The sequence below is a fragment of the Dryas octopetala genome, chromosome 3 (genome assembly GCF_963921425.1).
Source record: "Dryas octopetala chromosome 3, drDryOcto1.1, whole genome shotgun sequence".
In the NCBI taxonomy this organism is placed as follows: Eukaryota; Viridiplantae; Streptophyta; class Magnoliopsida; order Rosales; family Rosaceae; genus Dryas; species Dryas octopetala.
The window spans coordinates 10,448,623-10,468,843 of NC_141368.1; the positions used below are offsets into that span (position 1 = coordinate 10,448,623).

The window sequence follows — 20,221 nt, forward strand, 5'->3', positions numbered from 1 at the left end:
GTTTGTGTCAAAATAGTACCTCCGTTAGTTTTTCTGTCAAATAAACCGTTATCTACTAATGTGGCAGGGGTTATTTTGTTTTTTTATCCACATTTAAAAAATAATAATATTTTTAAAACTTTTGAATAAAAAAAAATTAAAATTTTCAAAAATAAAAAATTTTTTTGGGGGGAAAATGGCAGGGAGGGTCGGGGGGGGGGGGGGGGGTGAAGGGGGCGGGAAGGGATGAGGCTGGGAATTGGGGAGGGGGCAGAGGGTGCTGTGTAAAAATAATTTTTAAGAAAATTTTTTATTTTAATTATTTTTAGAAAATTTTTTTATTCAAAAGTTTTAAAAATATTATTATTTTTTAAATATGGGTAAAAAGATGAAAATACCCCTGCAACATCAGCATATAACGATTTATTTGACAGTAAAACTAACGGAGATACTATTTTGACACAAATTGAAAGTTGAAGTACTTTTTTATAAGTTTTCAAAATTGAGGTACTAAATTGAAACAATATATAAAATTGAGTTACTAAATTGTAATTTGCTCTTTATTTTTTCTTAACCTATCAAAAATAATATTGTTTTGGATTTTTTTAAAGTACAAATGAAGGGTATTATGGACAAAACAGCCCACAAGAAGATATTTAATACAAGTTGGCCTATTAATCAGCAGAGTGCTTGACATCTTTTTTATTTTTATTGAAACTGTTGATTTCAGTGAATAGTTTCAACACTAAAATCGTGTAAAGATGATACTTATACAAATGTCTTATATACAAATGAACCATTAATAAATTAACACAAGACATAAAAGTAAAATCATTTAGAATTACATTCACTCAAATTTTGTTAGTTACTGTTCCTAAAAAAATGTCTAGACTTTTTTAACGGTAAATGTGTTATTTTATAAAGTGAACTGGTTTTGAGAATTCGTTGCAAGCCCAACTACCCGTGGGCCTCTAATATGGCGGAAAACCCTACCAGTTGCGGTGATTAGGGTTTAGAGAGAGATAGAGGAAGAGAGAGTGAGAGAGATGGGAGGTAAAGGATGGAGACGAAGAGAGAAGAACTACAGAGCAGCGCACGGAGGGTACAGTAGGCTGCCACCACCGCCTGATTACGCCCAAGGCGACGCTTTGCCCTCCAAACTTCGCAAAATCCTCTCCTTCACTACATCTCCCGAATCCCAAGGTTCCTTTCTTTTTTTTTTTCCCAAAAAAAAAAAAAAATTCTTGCTTAACTTTCTCACTGTTTGAAATTAATGTTGTGAATTTTCCACTACCTATGGGTTTCAGTCTCGTTGAAGCTCTCAAAGGATGCTAAACAACAAAAGAAGAGAGATGGAGTTAGTGGTGCTCAACTGGTAAGTGCTTCTCCTTACATGTATATGTTTTGCAATTTGGTGTTCTGGGTTTTGGGTTTTGGGTTTCAGTCTGGTTTAGACAGTTTGCTTGAAATTTGAAGCTTAGTGCAAAATGTATAGTTCAATCTCATTGAGGTTTAATTACTCACTGATGATTGCTCATATTGAATTTGAGTTGGTAACATAAACATATGGATGTTAATATGTTATATAACAAAGCCAAAAACAATGGTTATGTGAACAGAAGCCCGAGGATGAAGTGGACTTAGAAACTAGTGTCAATGATGGGGGTGATGATGAGCATTTGGCAGCTCAACATAAAGATGAGAAGAAAAAGAAGAAAAGAAAGAGAAAGCATGTACAAGACCTTCGATTTGAAGCTGAAGCAATGGGGGAATCAGAAGCTCGTTTGAAAAGAAAGGAGCGCAAGAAAAAGTGAGTATTTTGTTACCCTTTGTTCTAATTAAAATCTTGAAATTTTCAGCTCGCTGGATTCCTTTATAAATAAGATTAGCAGGGTCAGTATAGCTACCTAATATGATTTTTATCAGAATGCTTGTAAATGAATCATCCGCAAAGTCAACAAATTGCAATTTTCTTGTGCTATTGTCTCTTTGCACTCAGGTTGTGCATGCTGTCATCTTCTACCCATTAATTTCAAGCTTTTTGTGTTCAGGTACTTTGAAGCGAGGAAAAACAAACACAAAAAAGGCAAGAAAGAAGAGACTTCAGACTTTCCTGGACGTGAGAAAATCAGATTTGGAGAAGTGGTTCAAGCTCCTCCAAAGTTGGTTTCAGTTCCTAAGGTAGAATTATGAAATCTTTATGATACAATACAAATTGATTTTCTTCAGTGTAATGGTAATTTCCCCCCTGTTTTGTGAAGGCACTGAAGAATGTACAAGACCCTTCTAAGGAGAGGGTTCGATTCAAGGCAATTGAGGAGTATAGGCAACGCAAAGGATGGAACTCAAGGCCAGGGATACAGCTCCCTCCTCCTGTGACTGCATCAGAACTGTAATTGGTAAAAGCACGATGCATATGAAAAAAGCTAGCATCATTCATCCATGCGTGCAAAAAAACTTATGTGGGATGAGTGCTGAACGGCAACCGTTGATGGTTGCGAACCCCACACCTATCAATGGCAGGCGACTCGTGCCAGCTTTCTCAATGCATATTTATTCTTTTCCCCTCATTCTACTTGGCTGACATATTTCTGTCTCAAAGTTTGTGACTCTACATGAAGGCCCACTGTGCCTCTTCAATTTTGTAATTTATGCATCGAGTCTGATCTAGAAGTGTGCAATAGCAGTCACAGAATCTCTAACTACTGCTTAAGTTTGTAATCTATGGAAAGAAAGAAAAGTGATTTTTTTTTTGTTTTCCTTTTTGAACCTCATTGTTGAATCCAGTTGATTTTTTTTTTTCTTCCAGTTTGTAGGATCTGCACACAGCATCATGGTGACTAAAACCAGAGATTCTTTAAAAAGGTGTATAATAATAATAGAGTGTTGCTATTTGCACACCCTCAAAATTTACTTTTTGAATTTATCAAATTGACATGAGGAGAAAAGACCTTAAAGGACAACCTTACACACTCAAGACAAAAAAAAAAAAACACACGCACCCCTTCACCCGACCCACCACCCCTCAACGGACCACTTCTCTCTTTCCCTCACCCGACCCACCTAGCCCTTCCCCCCCCCTCACCCGACCACCTTTCTCTCCGCACCACCTTCATCTCTCTCTTTTTCCAGCCCATGCAGCACACCCTCCTCTCTTTCTCTTTATCTTCTCCCCGCCACATGCACCACTCTCCTCCCTCTCTCTTCTCCTAGCGCATGCAGCATCAGTCTCCTCTATCTCTCCTCCTAGTGAAACAGTGCAGCACCACCCTCTCTCTCTCTCTCTCTCTCTCTCTCTCTCTCTCTCTCTCTCTCTCTCTCTCCCCTCCTCGCAACACCACCTCCCTAGATGTTCGGTGGCTATTTGCCGAACGAAACTAACCATTTCGGCGGACCAGTGCCGAATGGATCGTGACGGGGATGTGGTGTTGCGAGGAGGGGAGAGAGAGAGAGAGAGAGAGAGAGAGAGAGAGAGAGAGAGAGAGAGAGAGAGAGAGAGAGAGAGAGAGGAGGGTGGGGCAGGGAGATAGGTGGTTGGGTGAGGGAATGAGGTAGGGATGGGGAGGAAGCTGGGTGGGTGGGTCGGGTGAAGGGGTGTGAGTGTGTGTGTGTTTTTTTTTTTTTTTTTTTTTTGGAGTTGATGGGGTGTGTTGGGTGATGAGTTGTGGTGAGAAATTTTTTGAAACTGATAAAATAGAGATATTATGATAATTGAGAGAGGTGTGTGTTTGAGAAAATTCAATTGTGGGAGAAGTGTGAGGGTGTGAAATGAGAAAAAGTGAGAAAAATGTGTGCAAAAAGAAAAAAAAAAAAAAAAAGGTGTGCAAATAGCAACACTTGTTGTAAAAGTATGTATAAATTAAGGTTTGTGGAAAAGAGGAGGCAGAGAGAATATATCAGTCGTCATCTTATTCATCTTATAAATATCCTTATATAGAGGTAGGGTTTACTAGGTTTAGAATATTTACTAGTATGCCCCTACAACTAATTACAGGAATAGCCACATATAACAATATATTTACAACACTCCCCCTTGGATATTCCATGTCATTAGTGTTGTCTCTGCTATGCGCTTCTAAGTTGCCTCGTTAAAACCTTGCCAAGTAATAAAAACCCTGTGGGAACAAAAACAACCTTGGTCGAAGGAAAAAGAGTGCAACGCGCGTGAGTGTGGAGTAGTCGCATCAAAACCTCGAAAGTAGGTGAAGTCATATCTTCTGGATCATAAGCAGATAGTATGTCAATGGGAGCGGGGTGCATTAGAGTTGCTACACCAAAACCTTGCTCGGTAAACCCAATGGGAAAAACCCGTGGTCGAAGGGAAAAGATGAGCAAATGCATATACATCAGATCAACACATCTTCATGATGTAGTATGAGTAGGGTGACCATGCCAAGATGTGCCTCATTAAAACCTTGCCAGGTAACAAAACCCAGTGGGACAAAATAACCCTGGACGAAGGACAAAAGAGTACACGATGGTCAAGCGAGTATGCTTCGGGATACTCCCCCTGATGTCGACTCCCCCTGAAGACTACATACTAGATAAATCAGCAAATCTACGTGAACCAATACCTCGAACATGCATCAAGAACGTGGACTTTGGCAGTGACTTGGTGAAGAGGTCTGCATGGTTGTCTTGAGATCGGATCTGCTTGACTTCAATCATCTGATGCTCTTGTTGCTGTTGATTGAAGAAGAACTTTGGTACAATATGCTTGGTGTTGTCTCCTTTGATGAAATTTGTCTTCATCTGCTGGATGCAAGCGGCATTATCCTCATAGATAATTGTTGGTTCATCAGTGGTGGAATTCAGCCCACACGTAGTTCGAACATGCTTGGAAACTGCTCTTAGCCATATACATTCACGAACTGCTTCGTGAAGGGCTAGAATCTCAGCATGATTCGAAGAGGTAGCAACAAGGGTCTGTTTCGTAGACCTCCAAGATATTGTTGTATTCCTAATGGTAAAGACATAACCAGTTTGAGAACGCGCCTTATGCGGGTCTGATAGATACCCTGCGTCAGCATATCCAAAAGGCGGGCATCATTCCGAGGATCGAGGGGGTTCGATCCATTCCTTGATGCGTAGCTAGGGATAGAATAAGCCCATATCCGTTGTACCTCTAAGGTGGCGGAAAATGTCTTTTATGCCATTCCAGTGGCAGCGTGTTGGCGCAGAGCTACATCTAGCTAACAAGTTCACAGAAAATGAGATGTCCGGTCTAGTACATTGAGCCAAGTACAATAATGCGCCTATTGTACTTAGATATGGGACTTCTGGTGCCAATATCTCTTCGTTATCATCTGCGGGACGAAACGGATCTTTCTTAGGATCTAGACTACGGACGATCATGGGCGTGCTAGAAGGCTTCGCTTTATCCTCATTAAAGCGCCTTAACATCTTCTGGATGTAATTCGATTGATGAACTAGAATTCCATCTGCACGGTGCTCGAGCTCCAGGCCGAGACAGAAATTCGTTCTCCCAAGATCTTTCATCTCGAATTTCAACTTCAGGTGTTTAGCAGTTTCCTTGATCTCTTCAGGAGTACCAGTTAGATTCATGTCATCGACATAAACAACTACAATAGCAAAACCAGAACTTGTTCTTAATAAACACGCAAGGGCATAAAACATTATTCACATATCCCATCCTGATCAAATACTCACTTTAGACGGTTATACCACCTCCGTCCAGATTGTTTCAATCCATAAAGTGAACGCCTCAAACTAATGGAGAGCGTGTTCCGTGGTCTAGAACTATTTGCATCGGGTGTCTTAAGTCCTTCGGGAACTTTCATATATATATCTGTGTATCAAGATCCCCATAGAGATAAGCAGTGACCACATCCATAAGCTGCATACTCAGTTTTTCGGAAACTACCAAACTGATAAGGTAGTGGAACGTTATGACGTCCATTACGGGGGAATACTCTTCCTCGTAATCAATCCCAGGGCGTTGAGAAAATCCTTGCGCCACTAGACGAGCCTTGTATCTCACAATCTCGTTTTTCTCATTACGCTTCCTTACAAATACCCATTTAAATTCTACAGGTTTAACATGGGGAAGGTGTAGGAACGACAGGCCCAAACACCTTTCTCTTTGTCAAGGAATCTAATTCGACCTGGATTGCTTCTTTCCATTTTGGCCAGTCGTCTCGACGTTGACATTCATCAACAGAGTGAGGTTCGATGTCATCGCTAGTTATGATTTCGGTAGCTACCGCGAATACAAATATATCATCGATGATAATCTCGTTTCGATTCCAGAGCTCACTTAAGCATGCATAATTTATAGAGATCTCTATATTCTCGGGAGTGGGTTCAAACGTTGGAGCGTCCCCCAACGCCGTCTCTTCTGGGACGGACCCATAATCCGGAACTATTTCGTGAGATGGATCGATTGAGATCGCGATGTCAAGGGGACTCATTTGTGCCAAATGTATCCTCTTCCGGGGATAAGAGTCCAGCGAACCTAGTGGTCAACTTCACTTCTGGGCAGGGACATATGACTGGTTAGCCACTATTGTTGTACCTCGTTCATCTGGGACGACACGTCCTCCTGGGACGACACGTCCTCCTGGGACGACACGTCCTTCGAGGACAGATATCCTTGCAGGCACGTTTGCAGCAGGTATATGTGATCTCGTCACTTTAGCTAGATCAGAGAATGCGTCTGGCATATTATGAGTTATACTCTGTAGATCTAGAATTCTCCGCACTTCACTATCACATTGTGCGGTTCGGGGATTAAGATGAGACATAGTGGGGACATTCCACGTCAATTCACGTCGTTCTTCAGGAACGGTGACGTTCATATCTCCCCCTAACGGCGGGAAGACTGTCTCATCAAAGTGACAATCCGCAAATTTAGCGGTAAAGAGATCGCCTGTCAAGGGCTCTAAAAAGCGTATAATAGATGGGGATCCATAATCGACATATATGCCCATCGTTCGTTGAGGACCCATTTTTGGTACGTTGTAGCGGCGCAACTGGCACGTAAACTGCATACCCAAATACGCGTAAGTACGAAACGTCAGGTTCGTACCCAGTCACCAGCTGTAACGCGGAGTAAGGTTGGGTAGCAGTGGGCCTCAACCGGACCAACATGGCTGCATGCAAGATTGCATAGCCCCACGCAGAAATTGGAAGCTTGGTGCGCATAACCAAGGTTCGTGCGATCATTTGTAATCTTTTAATGAACGCTTCTGCGAGACCATTCTGGGTGTGAACATGGGGAACTCGATGTTCAACATTAATCCCAAGGGACATGCAATAATCATCGAAAGTTTTCGATGTAAACTCTCCGGCATTATCAAATCTTCTGGAATTTATAGGATAATCCGTGTGGTGAGCCTTCTGGGCGAGAAGTTTAGCAAAAGCAGCGTTTCTTGTGGACAATAGTGTAACATGTGATCACTTTGTCGATGCATCAACCAAAACCATAAAATATTTAAATGGTCCGCATGGTGGTTGGATAAGTCCACAAATATTCCCTTGTATCCTTTGCAGGAAAAAGATGAAGTCTTTACTAGTCTTTGCATATGATGGTCTAGTATTCAACTTTCTAAGTGAGCAAGTTTGGCATACTGTGTCACTAAACACAAGATCCTTATTAGTAAGAGGATACCCGTGTGATGAATTGAGGATACGGCGCATCATACTTTGACCTGGGTATCCCAACCGGTCATGCCATAGAAAGAAACTGCTCGAATTGGTTAACTTCTGGTTAACTATGTGATTGGCCTCAATCGATCTAATGGTGGTCATATAAAGACCGCTCGATAGGCATTTCAATTTCTCCAATGTACGCTTCTGGCCATACAAATTGGAGGTTATGCAAAGATATTCCACTCCATTTTCCTCAGTGGTTTCAACGTGATAACCGTTGGCTCGAATATCCTTATAACTCAACAACGTTCTTCTGGAACTTGGAGAATATAAGGCCTCATTAATGGTAATTCAGTACCATTGGACAACATAAAAATGGGCTTTACCATGGCCCTCTATCAGGTTGGATTGGCCTGATATGGTTGTCACAGAGGTATGAGTAAGCAATAAGTTTGAAAAATACTTCCGATCTTGAAGTATGGTGTGCGTAGTAGCACTGTCTGCCAGACAACAAACTTCCCCACTAAACATGCTTATTAAATTTAATTCAATAGATCACATGTATAAAAATAACTTGATTGAATTAAATAATATTCGAGCATAACCAAATTTCCAAAACAAATAATCCAAATCATAAATCACCAAAATAATCCGAATAAGAAAAACATTATTCAGAAAATAAATACGGCACAAGTGCTGATCATATCCATGTCATCGAGTTTTTAGTTCTCGAAGTGTCCAGTAGCAGCTTGGAAATCAGTGACCTCTAAGGTGGTATCCATAGGAAATGATCCATTAACGAGATTGGTCTCTCGAGTTCCGCGACTGGCGTGATACTCATTTACAGCTTGCGCTGATGCACGGCAGGTGCGAGACCAGTGATCAGTTCCTCCACATCGGTAACAGAGATCATTCTGATTCTGATTCTGGTGGCGACGGGCCGGACCAGTGTTCCTCTCATTTCGAGTTCTTGGGGCCGAGGGACCGTGGTTCCTACCACGTGGACCATGGCCACGTTGGCCTCGGTCATACAGGTCATTCCTCTGAGAACCTTTCTTTCCATATCTTGGGCGGTCAGACTTTGTGCCCTTTCCATGACCTCGGTATCCTCTTTCGCAATTTGAATCGCGATAGGCAACAGCATTTGCTTCAGGCAATGGTGCTGCTTTAGTACCGACAGGTCGGGCTTGATCATTTCTCATTAATAAGTTGTTGTTCTTTCAATGCCGAGAACTTGGTAAAATTCTTCTCCCTGTATTGTTGCTGCAGGACCAAACAGGAGGCAGGGAAGGTGGAGAAAGTCTTCTCCAATAGGTCAGCTTCGGTGAGCTCCTCCCCACAAAATTTGAGGAGCGACCGGATTCGGCAGATCTCTGAATTATACTCATTCACGGATTTGAAATCCTGGAAACGAATGTTCTGCCAATCATGTCTTGCTTCAGGCAAGAAAATGGTCTTTTGATGGTCAAACCGCTCTTCCAGAGCAACCCAAAGAGCTCGTGGATCCTCTTCAGCGAGGTACTCAACTTGAAGTGCTTCCTCCATATGCTTCCTAATGAAGATCATGGCACTTGCCTTAAGGGACTCTGCGACAACATTGTCAGCATTGATTGTCGACCTCATCTTCTTGGCAGTCAAATGAAACTTAACATCTTGAGTCCACTTTAGATAGTTTCTTCCGGAAACTTCCAAAGCGACGAAATCAAGCTTGTTGAGATTTGACATTCTTTGGTTGAAAGGAACAAATAATCATAATTAGTGCTTCGGGCAATAATATCCATAAACAATAAATAAGAACTTCAAGTTCTATAACATGGTATAGACATGTAAAATCTACTGGTTTTATCATGTATGGTGAAATTATAAAGGAAACTTCAGGTTCCTTATATGGCATTATTGAAGCTACAGGTTCAATATTTATGTATGAACTACTGGTTCATTAATTACCTGCAATTTCTACACATATATTCTAGTGCAAAAATTTAAACAAGTAAAATATTCATATACCCAAGTAGAACAGAAAAATATCACAAAATTGTTTGAATAAAAGTTTCTAGCATTTAAGGTATATATATTAAACGGTTTGCATACTAACAATAAACTATCAGCAGCACAGTGGTTAAGGTGCACTCTTGGTACCCAAGAGGTCCTGGGTTCAAACCCAGGCATGACAAGAATTAACATCTTTTTTTTACAAAGTTTCAAGAGGCTCGCCATGTGTCAGCGTGGGAGTGGCAGCGACGTGGCATTGACGTGGCGCCTGCATGGCGCTGACGTGGCAGCGTCTTGGCTGCCTGCGTGGCAGACACGTGGCAGCTGACGTGGCGGGCCTGGGCTGCCTGCGTGGCAGCTAGCGTGGCGTCCACGTGGCAGCGGCTGCGAGGTGGGCCTTGGGCCTGCTGGGCTGCTGGCAGCAAGGCCTGTTGGCTGGCTGCTGGCAGCAAGGCCTGCTGGGCTGGTGGGCTGCTGCTGGCAGCAAGGCCTGCTGTGAGGCACAAGGCTGCGAGGCTGTGTGCAAGGCCTGCTGAGCTGGTGGGCTGCTGCTGGCAGCAAGGCCTGCTGTGAGGCACAAGGCTGCGAGGCTGTGTGCAAGGCAGCAAGGTTGCTGCGTGCGCGAGGGGTGCTGGCAGCGAGGGCAGCGAGGCACTGCTGCGCGCGCGAGGGCTGCTGCTGCTGGCAGCAGCGCTGGGTGGTTTTCCGATCACCCAAAAATTTTTCCTCTTTTTATTTTAATCATTCAATTCAAGGAAGCATGTATAAAATATATAATTCTAAATAAATCAATCACATAAATTTAGAGTTCATGCTTCATGGGAATTTTTCAATCAAAGGTTAAATAATCATGAATATAAAATTATTTTATAAAACCTACTTGGTTGAAGAACAAATTGAATGATGATCCTCTTTCGTTTAGCGATCCACAATCCAAAGAGCTTCTCGTGCTGATAACGTGTTGTAAAAGTATGTATAAATTAGGGTTTGTGGAAAAGAGGAGGCAGAGAGAATATATCAGTCGTCATCTTATTCATCTTATAAATATCCTTATATAGAGGTAGGGTTTACTAGGTTTAGAATATTTACTAGTATGCCCCTACAACTAATTACAGGAATAGCCACATATAACAATATATTTACAACAACACTCTAATTATAATGTGTGTATTATGTGCATGTGCCCATTTATAGAGGAACTTTTGCACCCATTTGCTTTCTCATATGTTTCGGCACATAAACAATGACAGTATCTGAGTAGATAAAAGTACATCAATATCTATTTGACTTAATGATTTCAAGTGTTGAAGATTTTGAGATTTCTGATTAAGGAGTGTTGAAACCCTTTTCTGGACAATGTGATTCATTATAAGCTCAACGTCTCAAGGAAATGTGATCTAGGTGTTTATAGGATATCGTTTTTAAACAAAAGGTTATACTAAGTTGTCTAATTCTGCGTAGGTTGTGAGTGCATTATGGAATAAAAACAAAAACATTTTCTATTTGCAGCTGCTACGATATCAATTGGCAGAATATATTTACATGGAAGCTTTGTTGTAATTATGTAGATAAAGTGATTTCATCTTGACAAAAACATAAAGTTAAAAACATGGAGGAAGTTTCAATTTTTAAAAGATGAATAATTTCGTTTTAATTGTAACTAGAGAGAGGATCATATCTACAACACAAGATCTTTGGATAAGCCTTCAAGCAAGAGATGCTTTCTGAACTATAAAAGATGTTACACATTCTAGGAGATTACGTTCTACTTCCATGCTACGATAAACTTTGAACATCAAAGCTAAATTCATTATCTATGGAAGGCACGAACTTCTAAACCCCCATCAAGATGAAGATTCATCATGGTCTTGTAAGTGACAACTTTGTTTTCATCACTCATTTTGAACTCAAAACAGCTTAACAAAACAGCTGAGTAGATCTTCATTAGTCTATAAGCAAACTCCTTTCCAAGACATATTCGCGGTCCGGCCTGTCAACCAATAAAAGTTAACCAGAAGAGTTAGATACGTCTGGGATGAAGATGAGCTTTGAACACAAAATCATGGAAACAGCAATGCCTTAAAAAGAAATGTTTAAACCTGAAAGGCTGTAAACTTAAAGGGGCTTTCTGGCTGGAAGACTCCATTCTCATTGAGCCATCTCTCTGGCCTAAATTTTTCTGCATCATCTCCCCATATGAATTTCATTCTGCCCATTGCATAAGGTTGGAATCCTACCATATCTCCTTTCTTCACACTGAATCCATCTGGCAGAGTGTCATCAGAAAAGCATATCTTTGCATTCTGAGATCAAAGCATATATTAATTGGTTTTTACCAATTGTTATGAAAGATGCACACAAGATGGAAAGAAAAAGATTTCGTGGTTAGGCCTTTAGTCTGTTGAGAGTAATGTGGAGCAATGTCCCACATCGGAAAACTAGAGTTTAGTATATGTGCTTATAAGTCATGAGCCTCTCCACCCATTGCCAATTGGTTTTGGGTTGGATGCTCTAATTCTATCATTGTATCAGAGCTTGGTTATCCGCGTGTAAGGCCCAACGGCCACACGTGCGGGGGCGTGTTGAGAGTAATGTGGAGCAATGTCCCACATCGGAAAACTAGAGTTTAGTAGGTTTTGGGTTGGATGCTCTAATTCTATCATAGTCTATGTACTCTATGTCTACCGGTGGAGATGGCAAGAAAATTCAATACAATTAAGAGGGAAGAGTATAATAGGTTTCTCACACTCGAAACCCTGTCATTCTCCCTAGGTGTCAATTGACAGTTTTGATTGAGTTCAATACACTATTAACAGCAGCAAACAGTTAAGAATGAACTTATATTAAGAAAATGCAACCTTTTCTATGTTACATGCACATATTCGTATGTACCTAAATTCAAGTATAAGATAATTTTTCTTACCATTGGTGCTGCAGGATAGAGTGATAGTTTCAGTGATTGCAGCGTGGAGATACTGCATCTTTTCCAGAACATCTTCGCTCAAACTGGATGCATACTCAGAATAGTTTGTGATCTTTTTCATGCCGGTCACTTGCTTCAATTCTTGTGCAATTTTTTCTTGTACAGAAGAATGCTTGCAGAGCATGTAAATGAACCATGCAAGTGTGGATGCTGTTGAGTCTTTACCAGCCGAAATGAAACTGATAATTAGATCTCGTAAGTATTCAGGATATTTCCCAGTCACTCGCAAAAACCTCGAAAATGTCTTCTCTATTCATCTGCATCTAGCATGAAATAAGTTTGTATTAGCTAGTGTGACTCACAGTAACAGAATCAGGAGCAGAAACTTATAACTAATGTCACTCACAGTAACAGAATCAGGGGCAGAAACTTATAACTAGTGTCACTCACAGTAACAGAATGGTTATCATTTTTCTGCATTTTCTCCATTCTACTGTGGATTTGCTTAAACACAAAATCATTAACGATTTTGATATTTTTCTGTAAGACAGCTTCTGATCCCACATTCAGAAACTTCTTGATCCTCCAGAAGACATCAACCACACGCCAGATGCTCAATGCACTTGAATTATCAAAAGCATCACTAAAATTCTTGACTTCTTCAGTTGATCCACACATGTTGTCAAATTCAGCACCAAATGCTACTTTGAACAATGAATCCAAGCTTGATTTCATAAGTAGATCCTACATTAATACCACAGCTAGTTGATTAAAATCATTAAATTGGATTGGTTTCTTTGAACATTGTGGTTTGCACACTCACCTGAATATCAATTGTCTGGTTGGAAGTTGCAATTTCAGACATTTTGTTTGCAAGTTTTGCTGCATTTTCTTGGAAGATTACACTGCTAAAGTCCCTCAACTTCCTTGTCGAAAACTCATGGCTTGAAAACTTTCTCTGTTGGCGCCACTTATCACCATCAGCCGTAAAAATTCCATCACCTAGAAGATCCTTCATAATATTGTAAATATACCATCCCTGCACAAGTCACCAAGAAACAAGTTAGAGCCTGCCTGCCCTAATACCAGCAATTCACCAGACTTTGAAAAATTTAAGTTCAATTCTTATTGCATTCAAGATTACTTTTCCTAGCAACATTGTGTTTGTACAATATAATTAAATATCAACTTTAATCACTAATATTGAAAGGTAACTTTCTAAAACTAGATTTTAGTGTGCCATAAATACATCCCATTAACCTCCATTGCTTTCAACGGAAACCTAAAATGTAGATAGTTCCAATCATCAAAATATAATGTGGAGTGAACCCCACAAAAGATTCCTTATTTACCTTAAATGAGGGATCTTCAATGAAAGGGACATGTATACAAAAGCACACAAATTCCCATTGATGATTTTCTAAGCAGAGATGGGATTATGGGAACATACCTTGCCATAGTTATCAAAGTTTGTTTTGAGAATGTACTCAACATTTTCTGGGTCGGAGGTGTAAATATCATTCCTAAAGGAAGGGCCAAGCAGCCTGTAAGTCTTGTATTTCCCAGCAAGAACAGTCATGTAATCGTGCAACCTATTGACGTTAAGTAGCTGATGAAGTACTGTGCCAGCAACAGGTGGGTACTTCTTCTTTTCCTTGTTCAATTTCCTTGCAAGGATTTGGGCAAACAAAATGGATAGGACCAGAGCCAAAGCTGTGAAGAAAATGGGATTTGAGAGGAAGTCCATGGCTGCCACTGACGGTAAGGTGTGGTTTTGCTTGTATATTTGGTTGTTTACATGGAGAAGACGCACGTCCCCAGATGCGATTTGGAGTGTCAGTTGACTTCACGTGCTTTTTAAACTAATTTTTAAGTTAAACAGTTGCTTTATTTTGGTCATTACCTTTATTTTATTTTTTGTTCTTAATTTTGCTCAGATTGTAACACTGAATTTTGGGCTTATTTTTAAGTTAAATAGTTACTTTAAACAGCATACATACATACATACATTATGATACATGCGATGGCATCATGGCCATTGCCAGAACAACAACAACCACCATAAACATTAAAAAAAACTACCATATTATAATTTTGATTTGCAAGTCGATCAACTGAGAATGAACCCACTTATAAGATTAATCAAGTCTTGCAGAGAGCCTTGGGCATGAATTTGTTGAATTAATAATATTTAAATGAGTTAACAAGCATATCTAGTAACAGCATGCATCATGTAACAGTTACTTACCTGCTGCCGCACTCCTCAAACTGAAGGGAGTGGCAACAACCTGCAGTTTGGAACATAGAAAATGAAAGCGTTGAACAGACAAAGGCTTAGTAAACACATCTGCAAGTTGATAGATAGTGCCAATGTGCTGGAGTTGAAGTATTTTGGCAGTGACCAATTCCCTAATAAAGTGATAATCCACTTCGATATGGTTGGTTCTGACATGAAAAACTGGATTTGCAGCAGGAGGCATAGAACTACTATCACAGTATATAACTGGGGAGGCAGACAAGAAAAAGTGAAGGTCTTTGAGTAAGTGACAGATTCAAATCAACTCTGCAGAAGCAGTAGCTAATGCTCTGTACTCTGATTTAGTGCTGGATGTAGCAATAGTTGGTTGTTTTCTTGCAGTCCAAGAAACCAAATTAGAGCCAAAGAACACACAAAAACCACTATTAGACCTTCTGTCAAAAGGGCAACCTGCCCAATCAATATCAGTGTAACAGCTGAGGGCCAAGGAACCTTTTGTAAACCTTAAACCAGTGTTAATTGTCCCCTTAAGATACCTGAGAATCCTTTTGGCAGCAACTAAGTGACCTATTCTAGGGGATTACTTTCTACTTCCATGATAAGATAAACTTTGAACATCAAAGCTAAGTTCAATATCTATGGAAGGCACGAACTTCTAAACCCCCATCAAGGTGAAAATTCATCATGGTGTTGTAACTTGTAAGTGACAACTTTGCTCTCATCACTCACTTTGAATTCAAAACAGCTCAACAAAACATCTGAGTAAATCTTCATTTGTCTATAAGCAACTTTACTCGAGGTCTGGCCTGTCAACCAATAAAAGTTAACCAGACGAATGAGATATGTCTGGGATGAAGATGAGCTTTGAGCACAAAAACATGGAAACAGAAATGCCTTAAAAAGCAAATTTTAAAACTGAAAGGCCAAAAATGGACTAGAGCCAAAGCACCAAAGAAAATGGGGTTCGAGAGGAAGTCCATGGCTGCCACTGATGGTGAGGTGTGGTTTTGCATATATATATCGTTGTTAAAATCATGGAAGAAATTTCAATTTTTAGATAAAACATTGTAAAGAAGAGGGAGGGAGAGAAAGAATGGTGTTGGTCTTGAAGCAGTCAAGAGAAGATGATGCTTATAGTGTTCTTGAATAAAGTCAGGTTCCATGTACCATCTTGAAGTTGAACTACCCCTTTTCATTTTCAAAAAAAAAAAAAGAAGGGAAATTGATGCTGGTAATGCTTCAAAGGTGTTCACTGTCGAGAGGGTTAGAGAGAGACACAAGGATGAGGGATCAAGAGAGAAGCCTTGAAAAGAATGAGCATCACAAAAACGTGTCGAGAGTAAGAAAGGGTTCAAATGGGTTTTTCTTTTTCAAGTCATTTAGATTACCAGCCGTTGATTCAATCAAACGGTTCAAATGGTTTCAGTGGTTAGAGGCCCTTAGAAATGGGTGCTCAGGTGAGCAGACCTGTAAAGTCTACAGCATAAGATCTTCGGATAAGCCTTCCAGCATGAAATACTTTCTGAAGTATAAAAGTTGTTACATATTCTGTGGGGTGTGATTAGTTTCTACTTCCATGCATTGATAATTGAACTTTGAACATCAAAACTAAATTCAGTATCTATGGAAGGCACAAACTTCTAGACCCCAAGCAAGGTTAAGATTCATCATCATCCTGTAAGTGACAACTTTGTTCTTGTCACTCATTTTGAACTCAAAATCACTTAATAAATTAAAACAGCTGAGTAGGTCTTCATTTGTTTATAAACTACCTTCCAAGACATATTCTTGGTCCAGCCTGTCAACCAATAAAAGTTAACCAGAAGAATTAGATATGTCTGGGATGAAGATGAGAGCCTTGAGCACAAAAACATGGAAACAGAATGCCTTAAAAAGAAAATTCTAAACCTGAGAGGCTGAAAACTTAAACAAGTTTCTGAAATTTCTGCATTTGATTTCTCAGTCTCAGTTTCTCTCTTGGTTTATGTTTATTGTTTGTCTTATTTCTGATTTCTCAGTCTCATTGGACATAATTTTGTTCCTATCTATGATCACAACTCTATATTGAATACCAAGCTCAATTCATGCTTTGATAAACATTGAATACCAAACTAAGTTCAATATCTCTGGAAGGCATGAACTTCCAGACCCCCATCAATATGAAGAGAAATCGTCTTGTAAGTGACAACTTTGTTCTCATCACTCATTTTGAACTCAAAACAGCTTAACAAAACTGCTGAGAAGATCATCATTTGTCTATAAGCATACTCCTTTCCAGGACATATTCATGGTTCGGCCTGTCAACCAAAAGAATTAGATATGTCTGGGATGAAGATGAGTTTTGTGAGCACAAAAACATGGAGACAGAATGACTTAAAAAGCAACTTTAAAACCTGGAAGGCTGAAAACTTAAAAGGGCTCTCTGGCAGGAAGACTCCATTCTTGTTGAGCCATATCTCAGGTCTAAACTCTCTGCATCATCTCCCCAGATGAATTTCATCCTGCCCATTGCATAAGGTTGGTATGTTACCACATCTCCTTTCCTCACACTAAATCCATCTGGCAGAGTATCATCAGAAAAGCATACCTTTGCATCCTGCAAATCAAAGCAAAATTCATGTTTGAATTGAATTTCTAAGCAGGAAATATCTAAAACCTGTCAAATCAACTAGAAAGAAACTATTGAAAGGTTGGAAAGTCTGAAGTATATAAGATATCGCCGTAAAAATTATTTTCCAGAATATCACAAGAAGTTTGCAATTTGATGCAGTTGTGAATTTTAATCGTTTTGATACCAATTTTTTATCAAAGATGCACACAAGATAGAAAGCACAGTAAACAAGATTTTGTTGTTAGGCCTTTTGTCAATGCACTGTAAGTCTACAGGCAGATATATGTAAAGGGTTTAATCCCTTCAAATGTAACCAAATAGGAAAAAGAAATTCAACAGCAGCGAACAATTAAGAATGAATTTATAATAAGAAAATGTAGGTTTAATCCCTACAAGCACACATTGGTCTGAAAGAAGTTATCACTGAAATAAATAAGTATGTACCTATATTGAAGTAATGTCAATTTTCCTTACCATTGGGGCTGCAGGATAAAGTCTGATAGTTTCAGTGATTGCAGCATGGAGATACTGCATCTTTTCCAGAGGATGCAAAGTAAGAATAGTTTGTGATCTTTTTCATGCCGGTTACTTGTTTCACTGCTTGTGCAATTTTATCTTGTACAGAAGGATTCTTGCAGAGCAAGTAAAAGAACCATGCAAGTGTGGTTGTTGTTGTGTCTTTACCAGGCAAAATGAAATTGAGAATTAAATCTCGTAAGTATACGGGATCATTCTCAGTCCCTTGCATATACCTTGATAAAACGTCTTCTCTGTTCATCAGCATTGAGCATGAAACAAATTTGTATCATGTTCAACACTGAATCAGGAATAAAAACATATATAGCTAGTGTCACTCACAGTAACAGGACGTTTATCATTTTCTGCATTTTCTCAATTTTTCTGTGGATTAGCTTAAACACAAAATCATGAACGATTTTGGTCTTTTTCTGTAAAACAGGTTCTGATCCCACATTCAGAAACTTTTTGATCCTCCAGAAGACATCAACGAAATGCAAGATGGTCAGTTCAGTTGCCTTTTCAAACGCATCACTAAAATTCTTGCATTCTTCACTTGATACATACTTGTTATTGAATTCAGCACCAAATGCTACTTGGAACAATGAATCCAAGCTTGAATTCATAAACTGATCCTACATTAATAACATAGCTATTTGATTAACATCATCAAATTGGATTGGTTTCTTGTGAACATTGAGGTCTGCACACTCACCTGAATATCAATTGTCTGGTTTTAAGTTGCAATTTCAGACATTTTGTTAGCAAGTTTTGCTGCATTTTTTCGGAAGATTGCACTGCTGAAGTCCCTCAACATCCTTGTCGAAAACTCATGGCTTGATATCTTTCAGTGTTGGCGCCACTTATCGCCATCTAGCGTAAAAATTCCATCACCTATAAGATCATTCAGAATAATGTAATTATTCCATCCCTGCACAGAGCTCCAAGGAACAAGTTAGGGCTTCCCTTCCTTAATACCAACTATTCAGCAAACATTGAAAATCCAGTTCCATTCTGACTGCATTCAGTCATTACCATTGAAAGTAGTTAAATGCAACAGTAGGAAAAAAAAAAAAAAAAAACCCCGTTAACCTTATTTTCTTTGAGCAATGCTTTTTGTGTTGTCATTCAGACATATATGCATGTATCTGTAAACATCTTTAACCATAGCACATCTTCCTATTTCTGGTTTTATTGTTAATTAAGCAAAGATGAATGCATACCTTGCCATAATTATCAAAGTTTGTTTTGAGAATGTATTCAACATTTTCAGGTGTAAATGTCATTCCTAAAGAGGGCGAGCATCCTGTAAGTCTTGTATTTCCCAGCAAGATCATTCATGTAATCGTGCAGCCTTTTGAAGTTGAGTGCCTGATGAATTACTGTGCCAGCAACAGGTGAGTACTTCTTCTTCTTCTTTCCCTTGTTCAATTTCCTTGCTAGGATTTGGACAGAGAAAATGAGTAGAAGCAGAGCCAAAGCTGTGAAGAAAATGGGGTTTGAAAGGAAGTCCATGGCTGCCACTGACCCAGACGGTGAGTGAACCAGTTATACCTCATAAGGTCCAAACTGCAGTTATGTCCTTATGATATTCAAACTGCAGTTATGTCCTTATGATATTCAAACTGCAGTTATGGACTTATGATATTCAAACTGCAGTTTTGACCTTTGTGATATTCAAACTGCAATTATGACCTTATGATATATTATTTTTAAACTAATTTAAGTTAAATAATTACTTTAAATATCATCATTACCTTTATTTGTTTCATTATATTTCGTAGACAATTGGAAGCTGATTTTCGTGGACGAGCATGGGCAGTGGATCAGGGACATCGCTCGGGAGGGAAATTTGAGTCAAGAATGTCTATTTTTATTAGAATTACTTAACGTTAATATTTAAGTAAATGAATTATTAACATTGGTTTTTTCTTTTTCGGGTGTGTTATTTTGTTATAGAAGTTGAAGAAACAAGCTGATCTTAGGGACGTATTCCCAGTGCTATTCATCAAGTATGTATTCTACCTCTATCTATGTTCCTCTTGTTTTACAACTTAGAAAATTTGGTACCTTGGAATTTGGTGATGACTACAATATCAGATTGGCAGAAGATATATATGTAGATGACAAGGGAGCTTTGCTGTAATTATGCAGATCAAGTGATTTCATCTTGACAAAACATAAAGTTAAAAATATCGAAGAAGTTTCATTTTTTAGATAGAACATTGTTAAGAAGATCTTTGGATAAGCCTTTAAGAACAAGATACTTTCTGAATTATAAAAGATGTTACATATTCTGGGAGATTACTTTCTACTTCCACGCTTTTCAAGA

The 20,221-nt window shown here is 39.3% G+C and overlaps 2 protein-coding genes and 2 pseudogenes across 2 annotated transcripts; 1 reads left to right on the forward strand and 3 right to left on the reverse strand.

The window, feature by feature from the left end:
• The first annotated feature begins 952 nt into the window (after positions 1–952).
• LOC147290746 (coiled-coil protein) lies at positions 953–2,765 on the forward strand. The gene is made up of 5 exons (XM_086238113.1): positions 953–1,182; positions 1,287–1,354; positions 1,599–1,789; positions 2,031–2,160; positions 2,241–2,765. The coding sequence occupies exons 1-5, from the start codon at positions 1,026–1,028 to the stop codon at positions 2,373–2,375; spliced, it is 681 nt and encodes a 226-aa protein (XP_086094239.1). The 5' UTR covers positions 953–1,025; the 3' UTR covers positions 2,376–2,765.
• Positions 2,766–8,781: 6,016 nt separating this feature from the next.
• On the reverse strand, positions 8,782–9,315 carry LOC147290747 (uncharacterized). Its single transcript, XM_086235831.1, has one exon. It carries the CDS (start codon positions 9,313–9,315, stop codon positions 8,782–8,784), a length of 534 nt encoding a protein of 177 aa, XP_086091957.1.
• A 2,077-nt stretch (positions 9,316–11,392) lies between these two features.
• On the reverse strand, positions 11,393–14,252 carry LOC147290748 (cytochrome P450 704C1-like; annotated as a pseudogene).
• A 2,627-nt stretch (positions 14,253–16,879) lies between these two features.
• Positions 16,880–19,404, reverse strand: LOC147290749 (cytochrome P450 704C1-like; annotated as a pseudogene).
• Between the last annotated feature and the right edge of the window lie 817 nt (positions 19,405–20,221).

What these genes read in the sequence shown, in the direction of transcription:
- LOC147290746 (XM_086238113.1), top strand. Translation starts at nt 1,026, where the DNA reads ATGGGAGGTAAAGGATGGAGACGAAGAGAGAAGAACTACAGAGCAGCG. An exon ending in GAGTTAGTGGTGCTCAACTG is followed by an intron (nt 1,355 to 1,598) that starts GTAAGTGCTTCT and finishes TTATGTGAACAG; the next exon opens with AAGCCCGAGGATGAAGTGGA. An exon ending in AGAAAGGAGCGCAAGAAAAA is followed by an intron (nt 1,790 to 2,030) that starts GTGAGTATTTTG and finishes TTTTGTGTTCAG; the next exon opens with GTACTTTGAAGCGAGGAAAA.
- LOC147290747 (XM_086235831.1), bottom strand. Translation starts at nt 9,315, where the DNA reads ATGTCAAATCTCAACAAGCTTGATTTCGTCGCTTTGGAAGTTTCCGGA.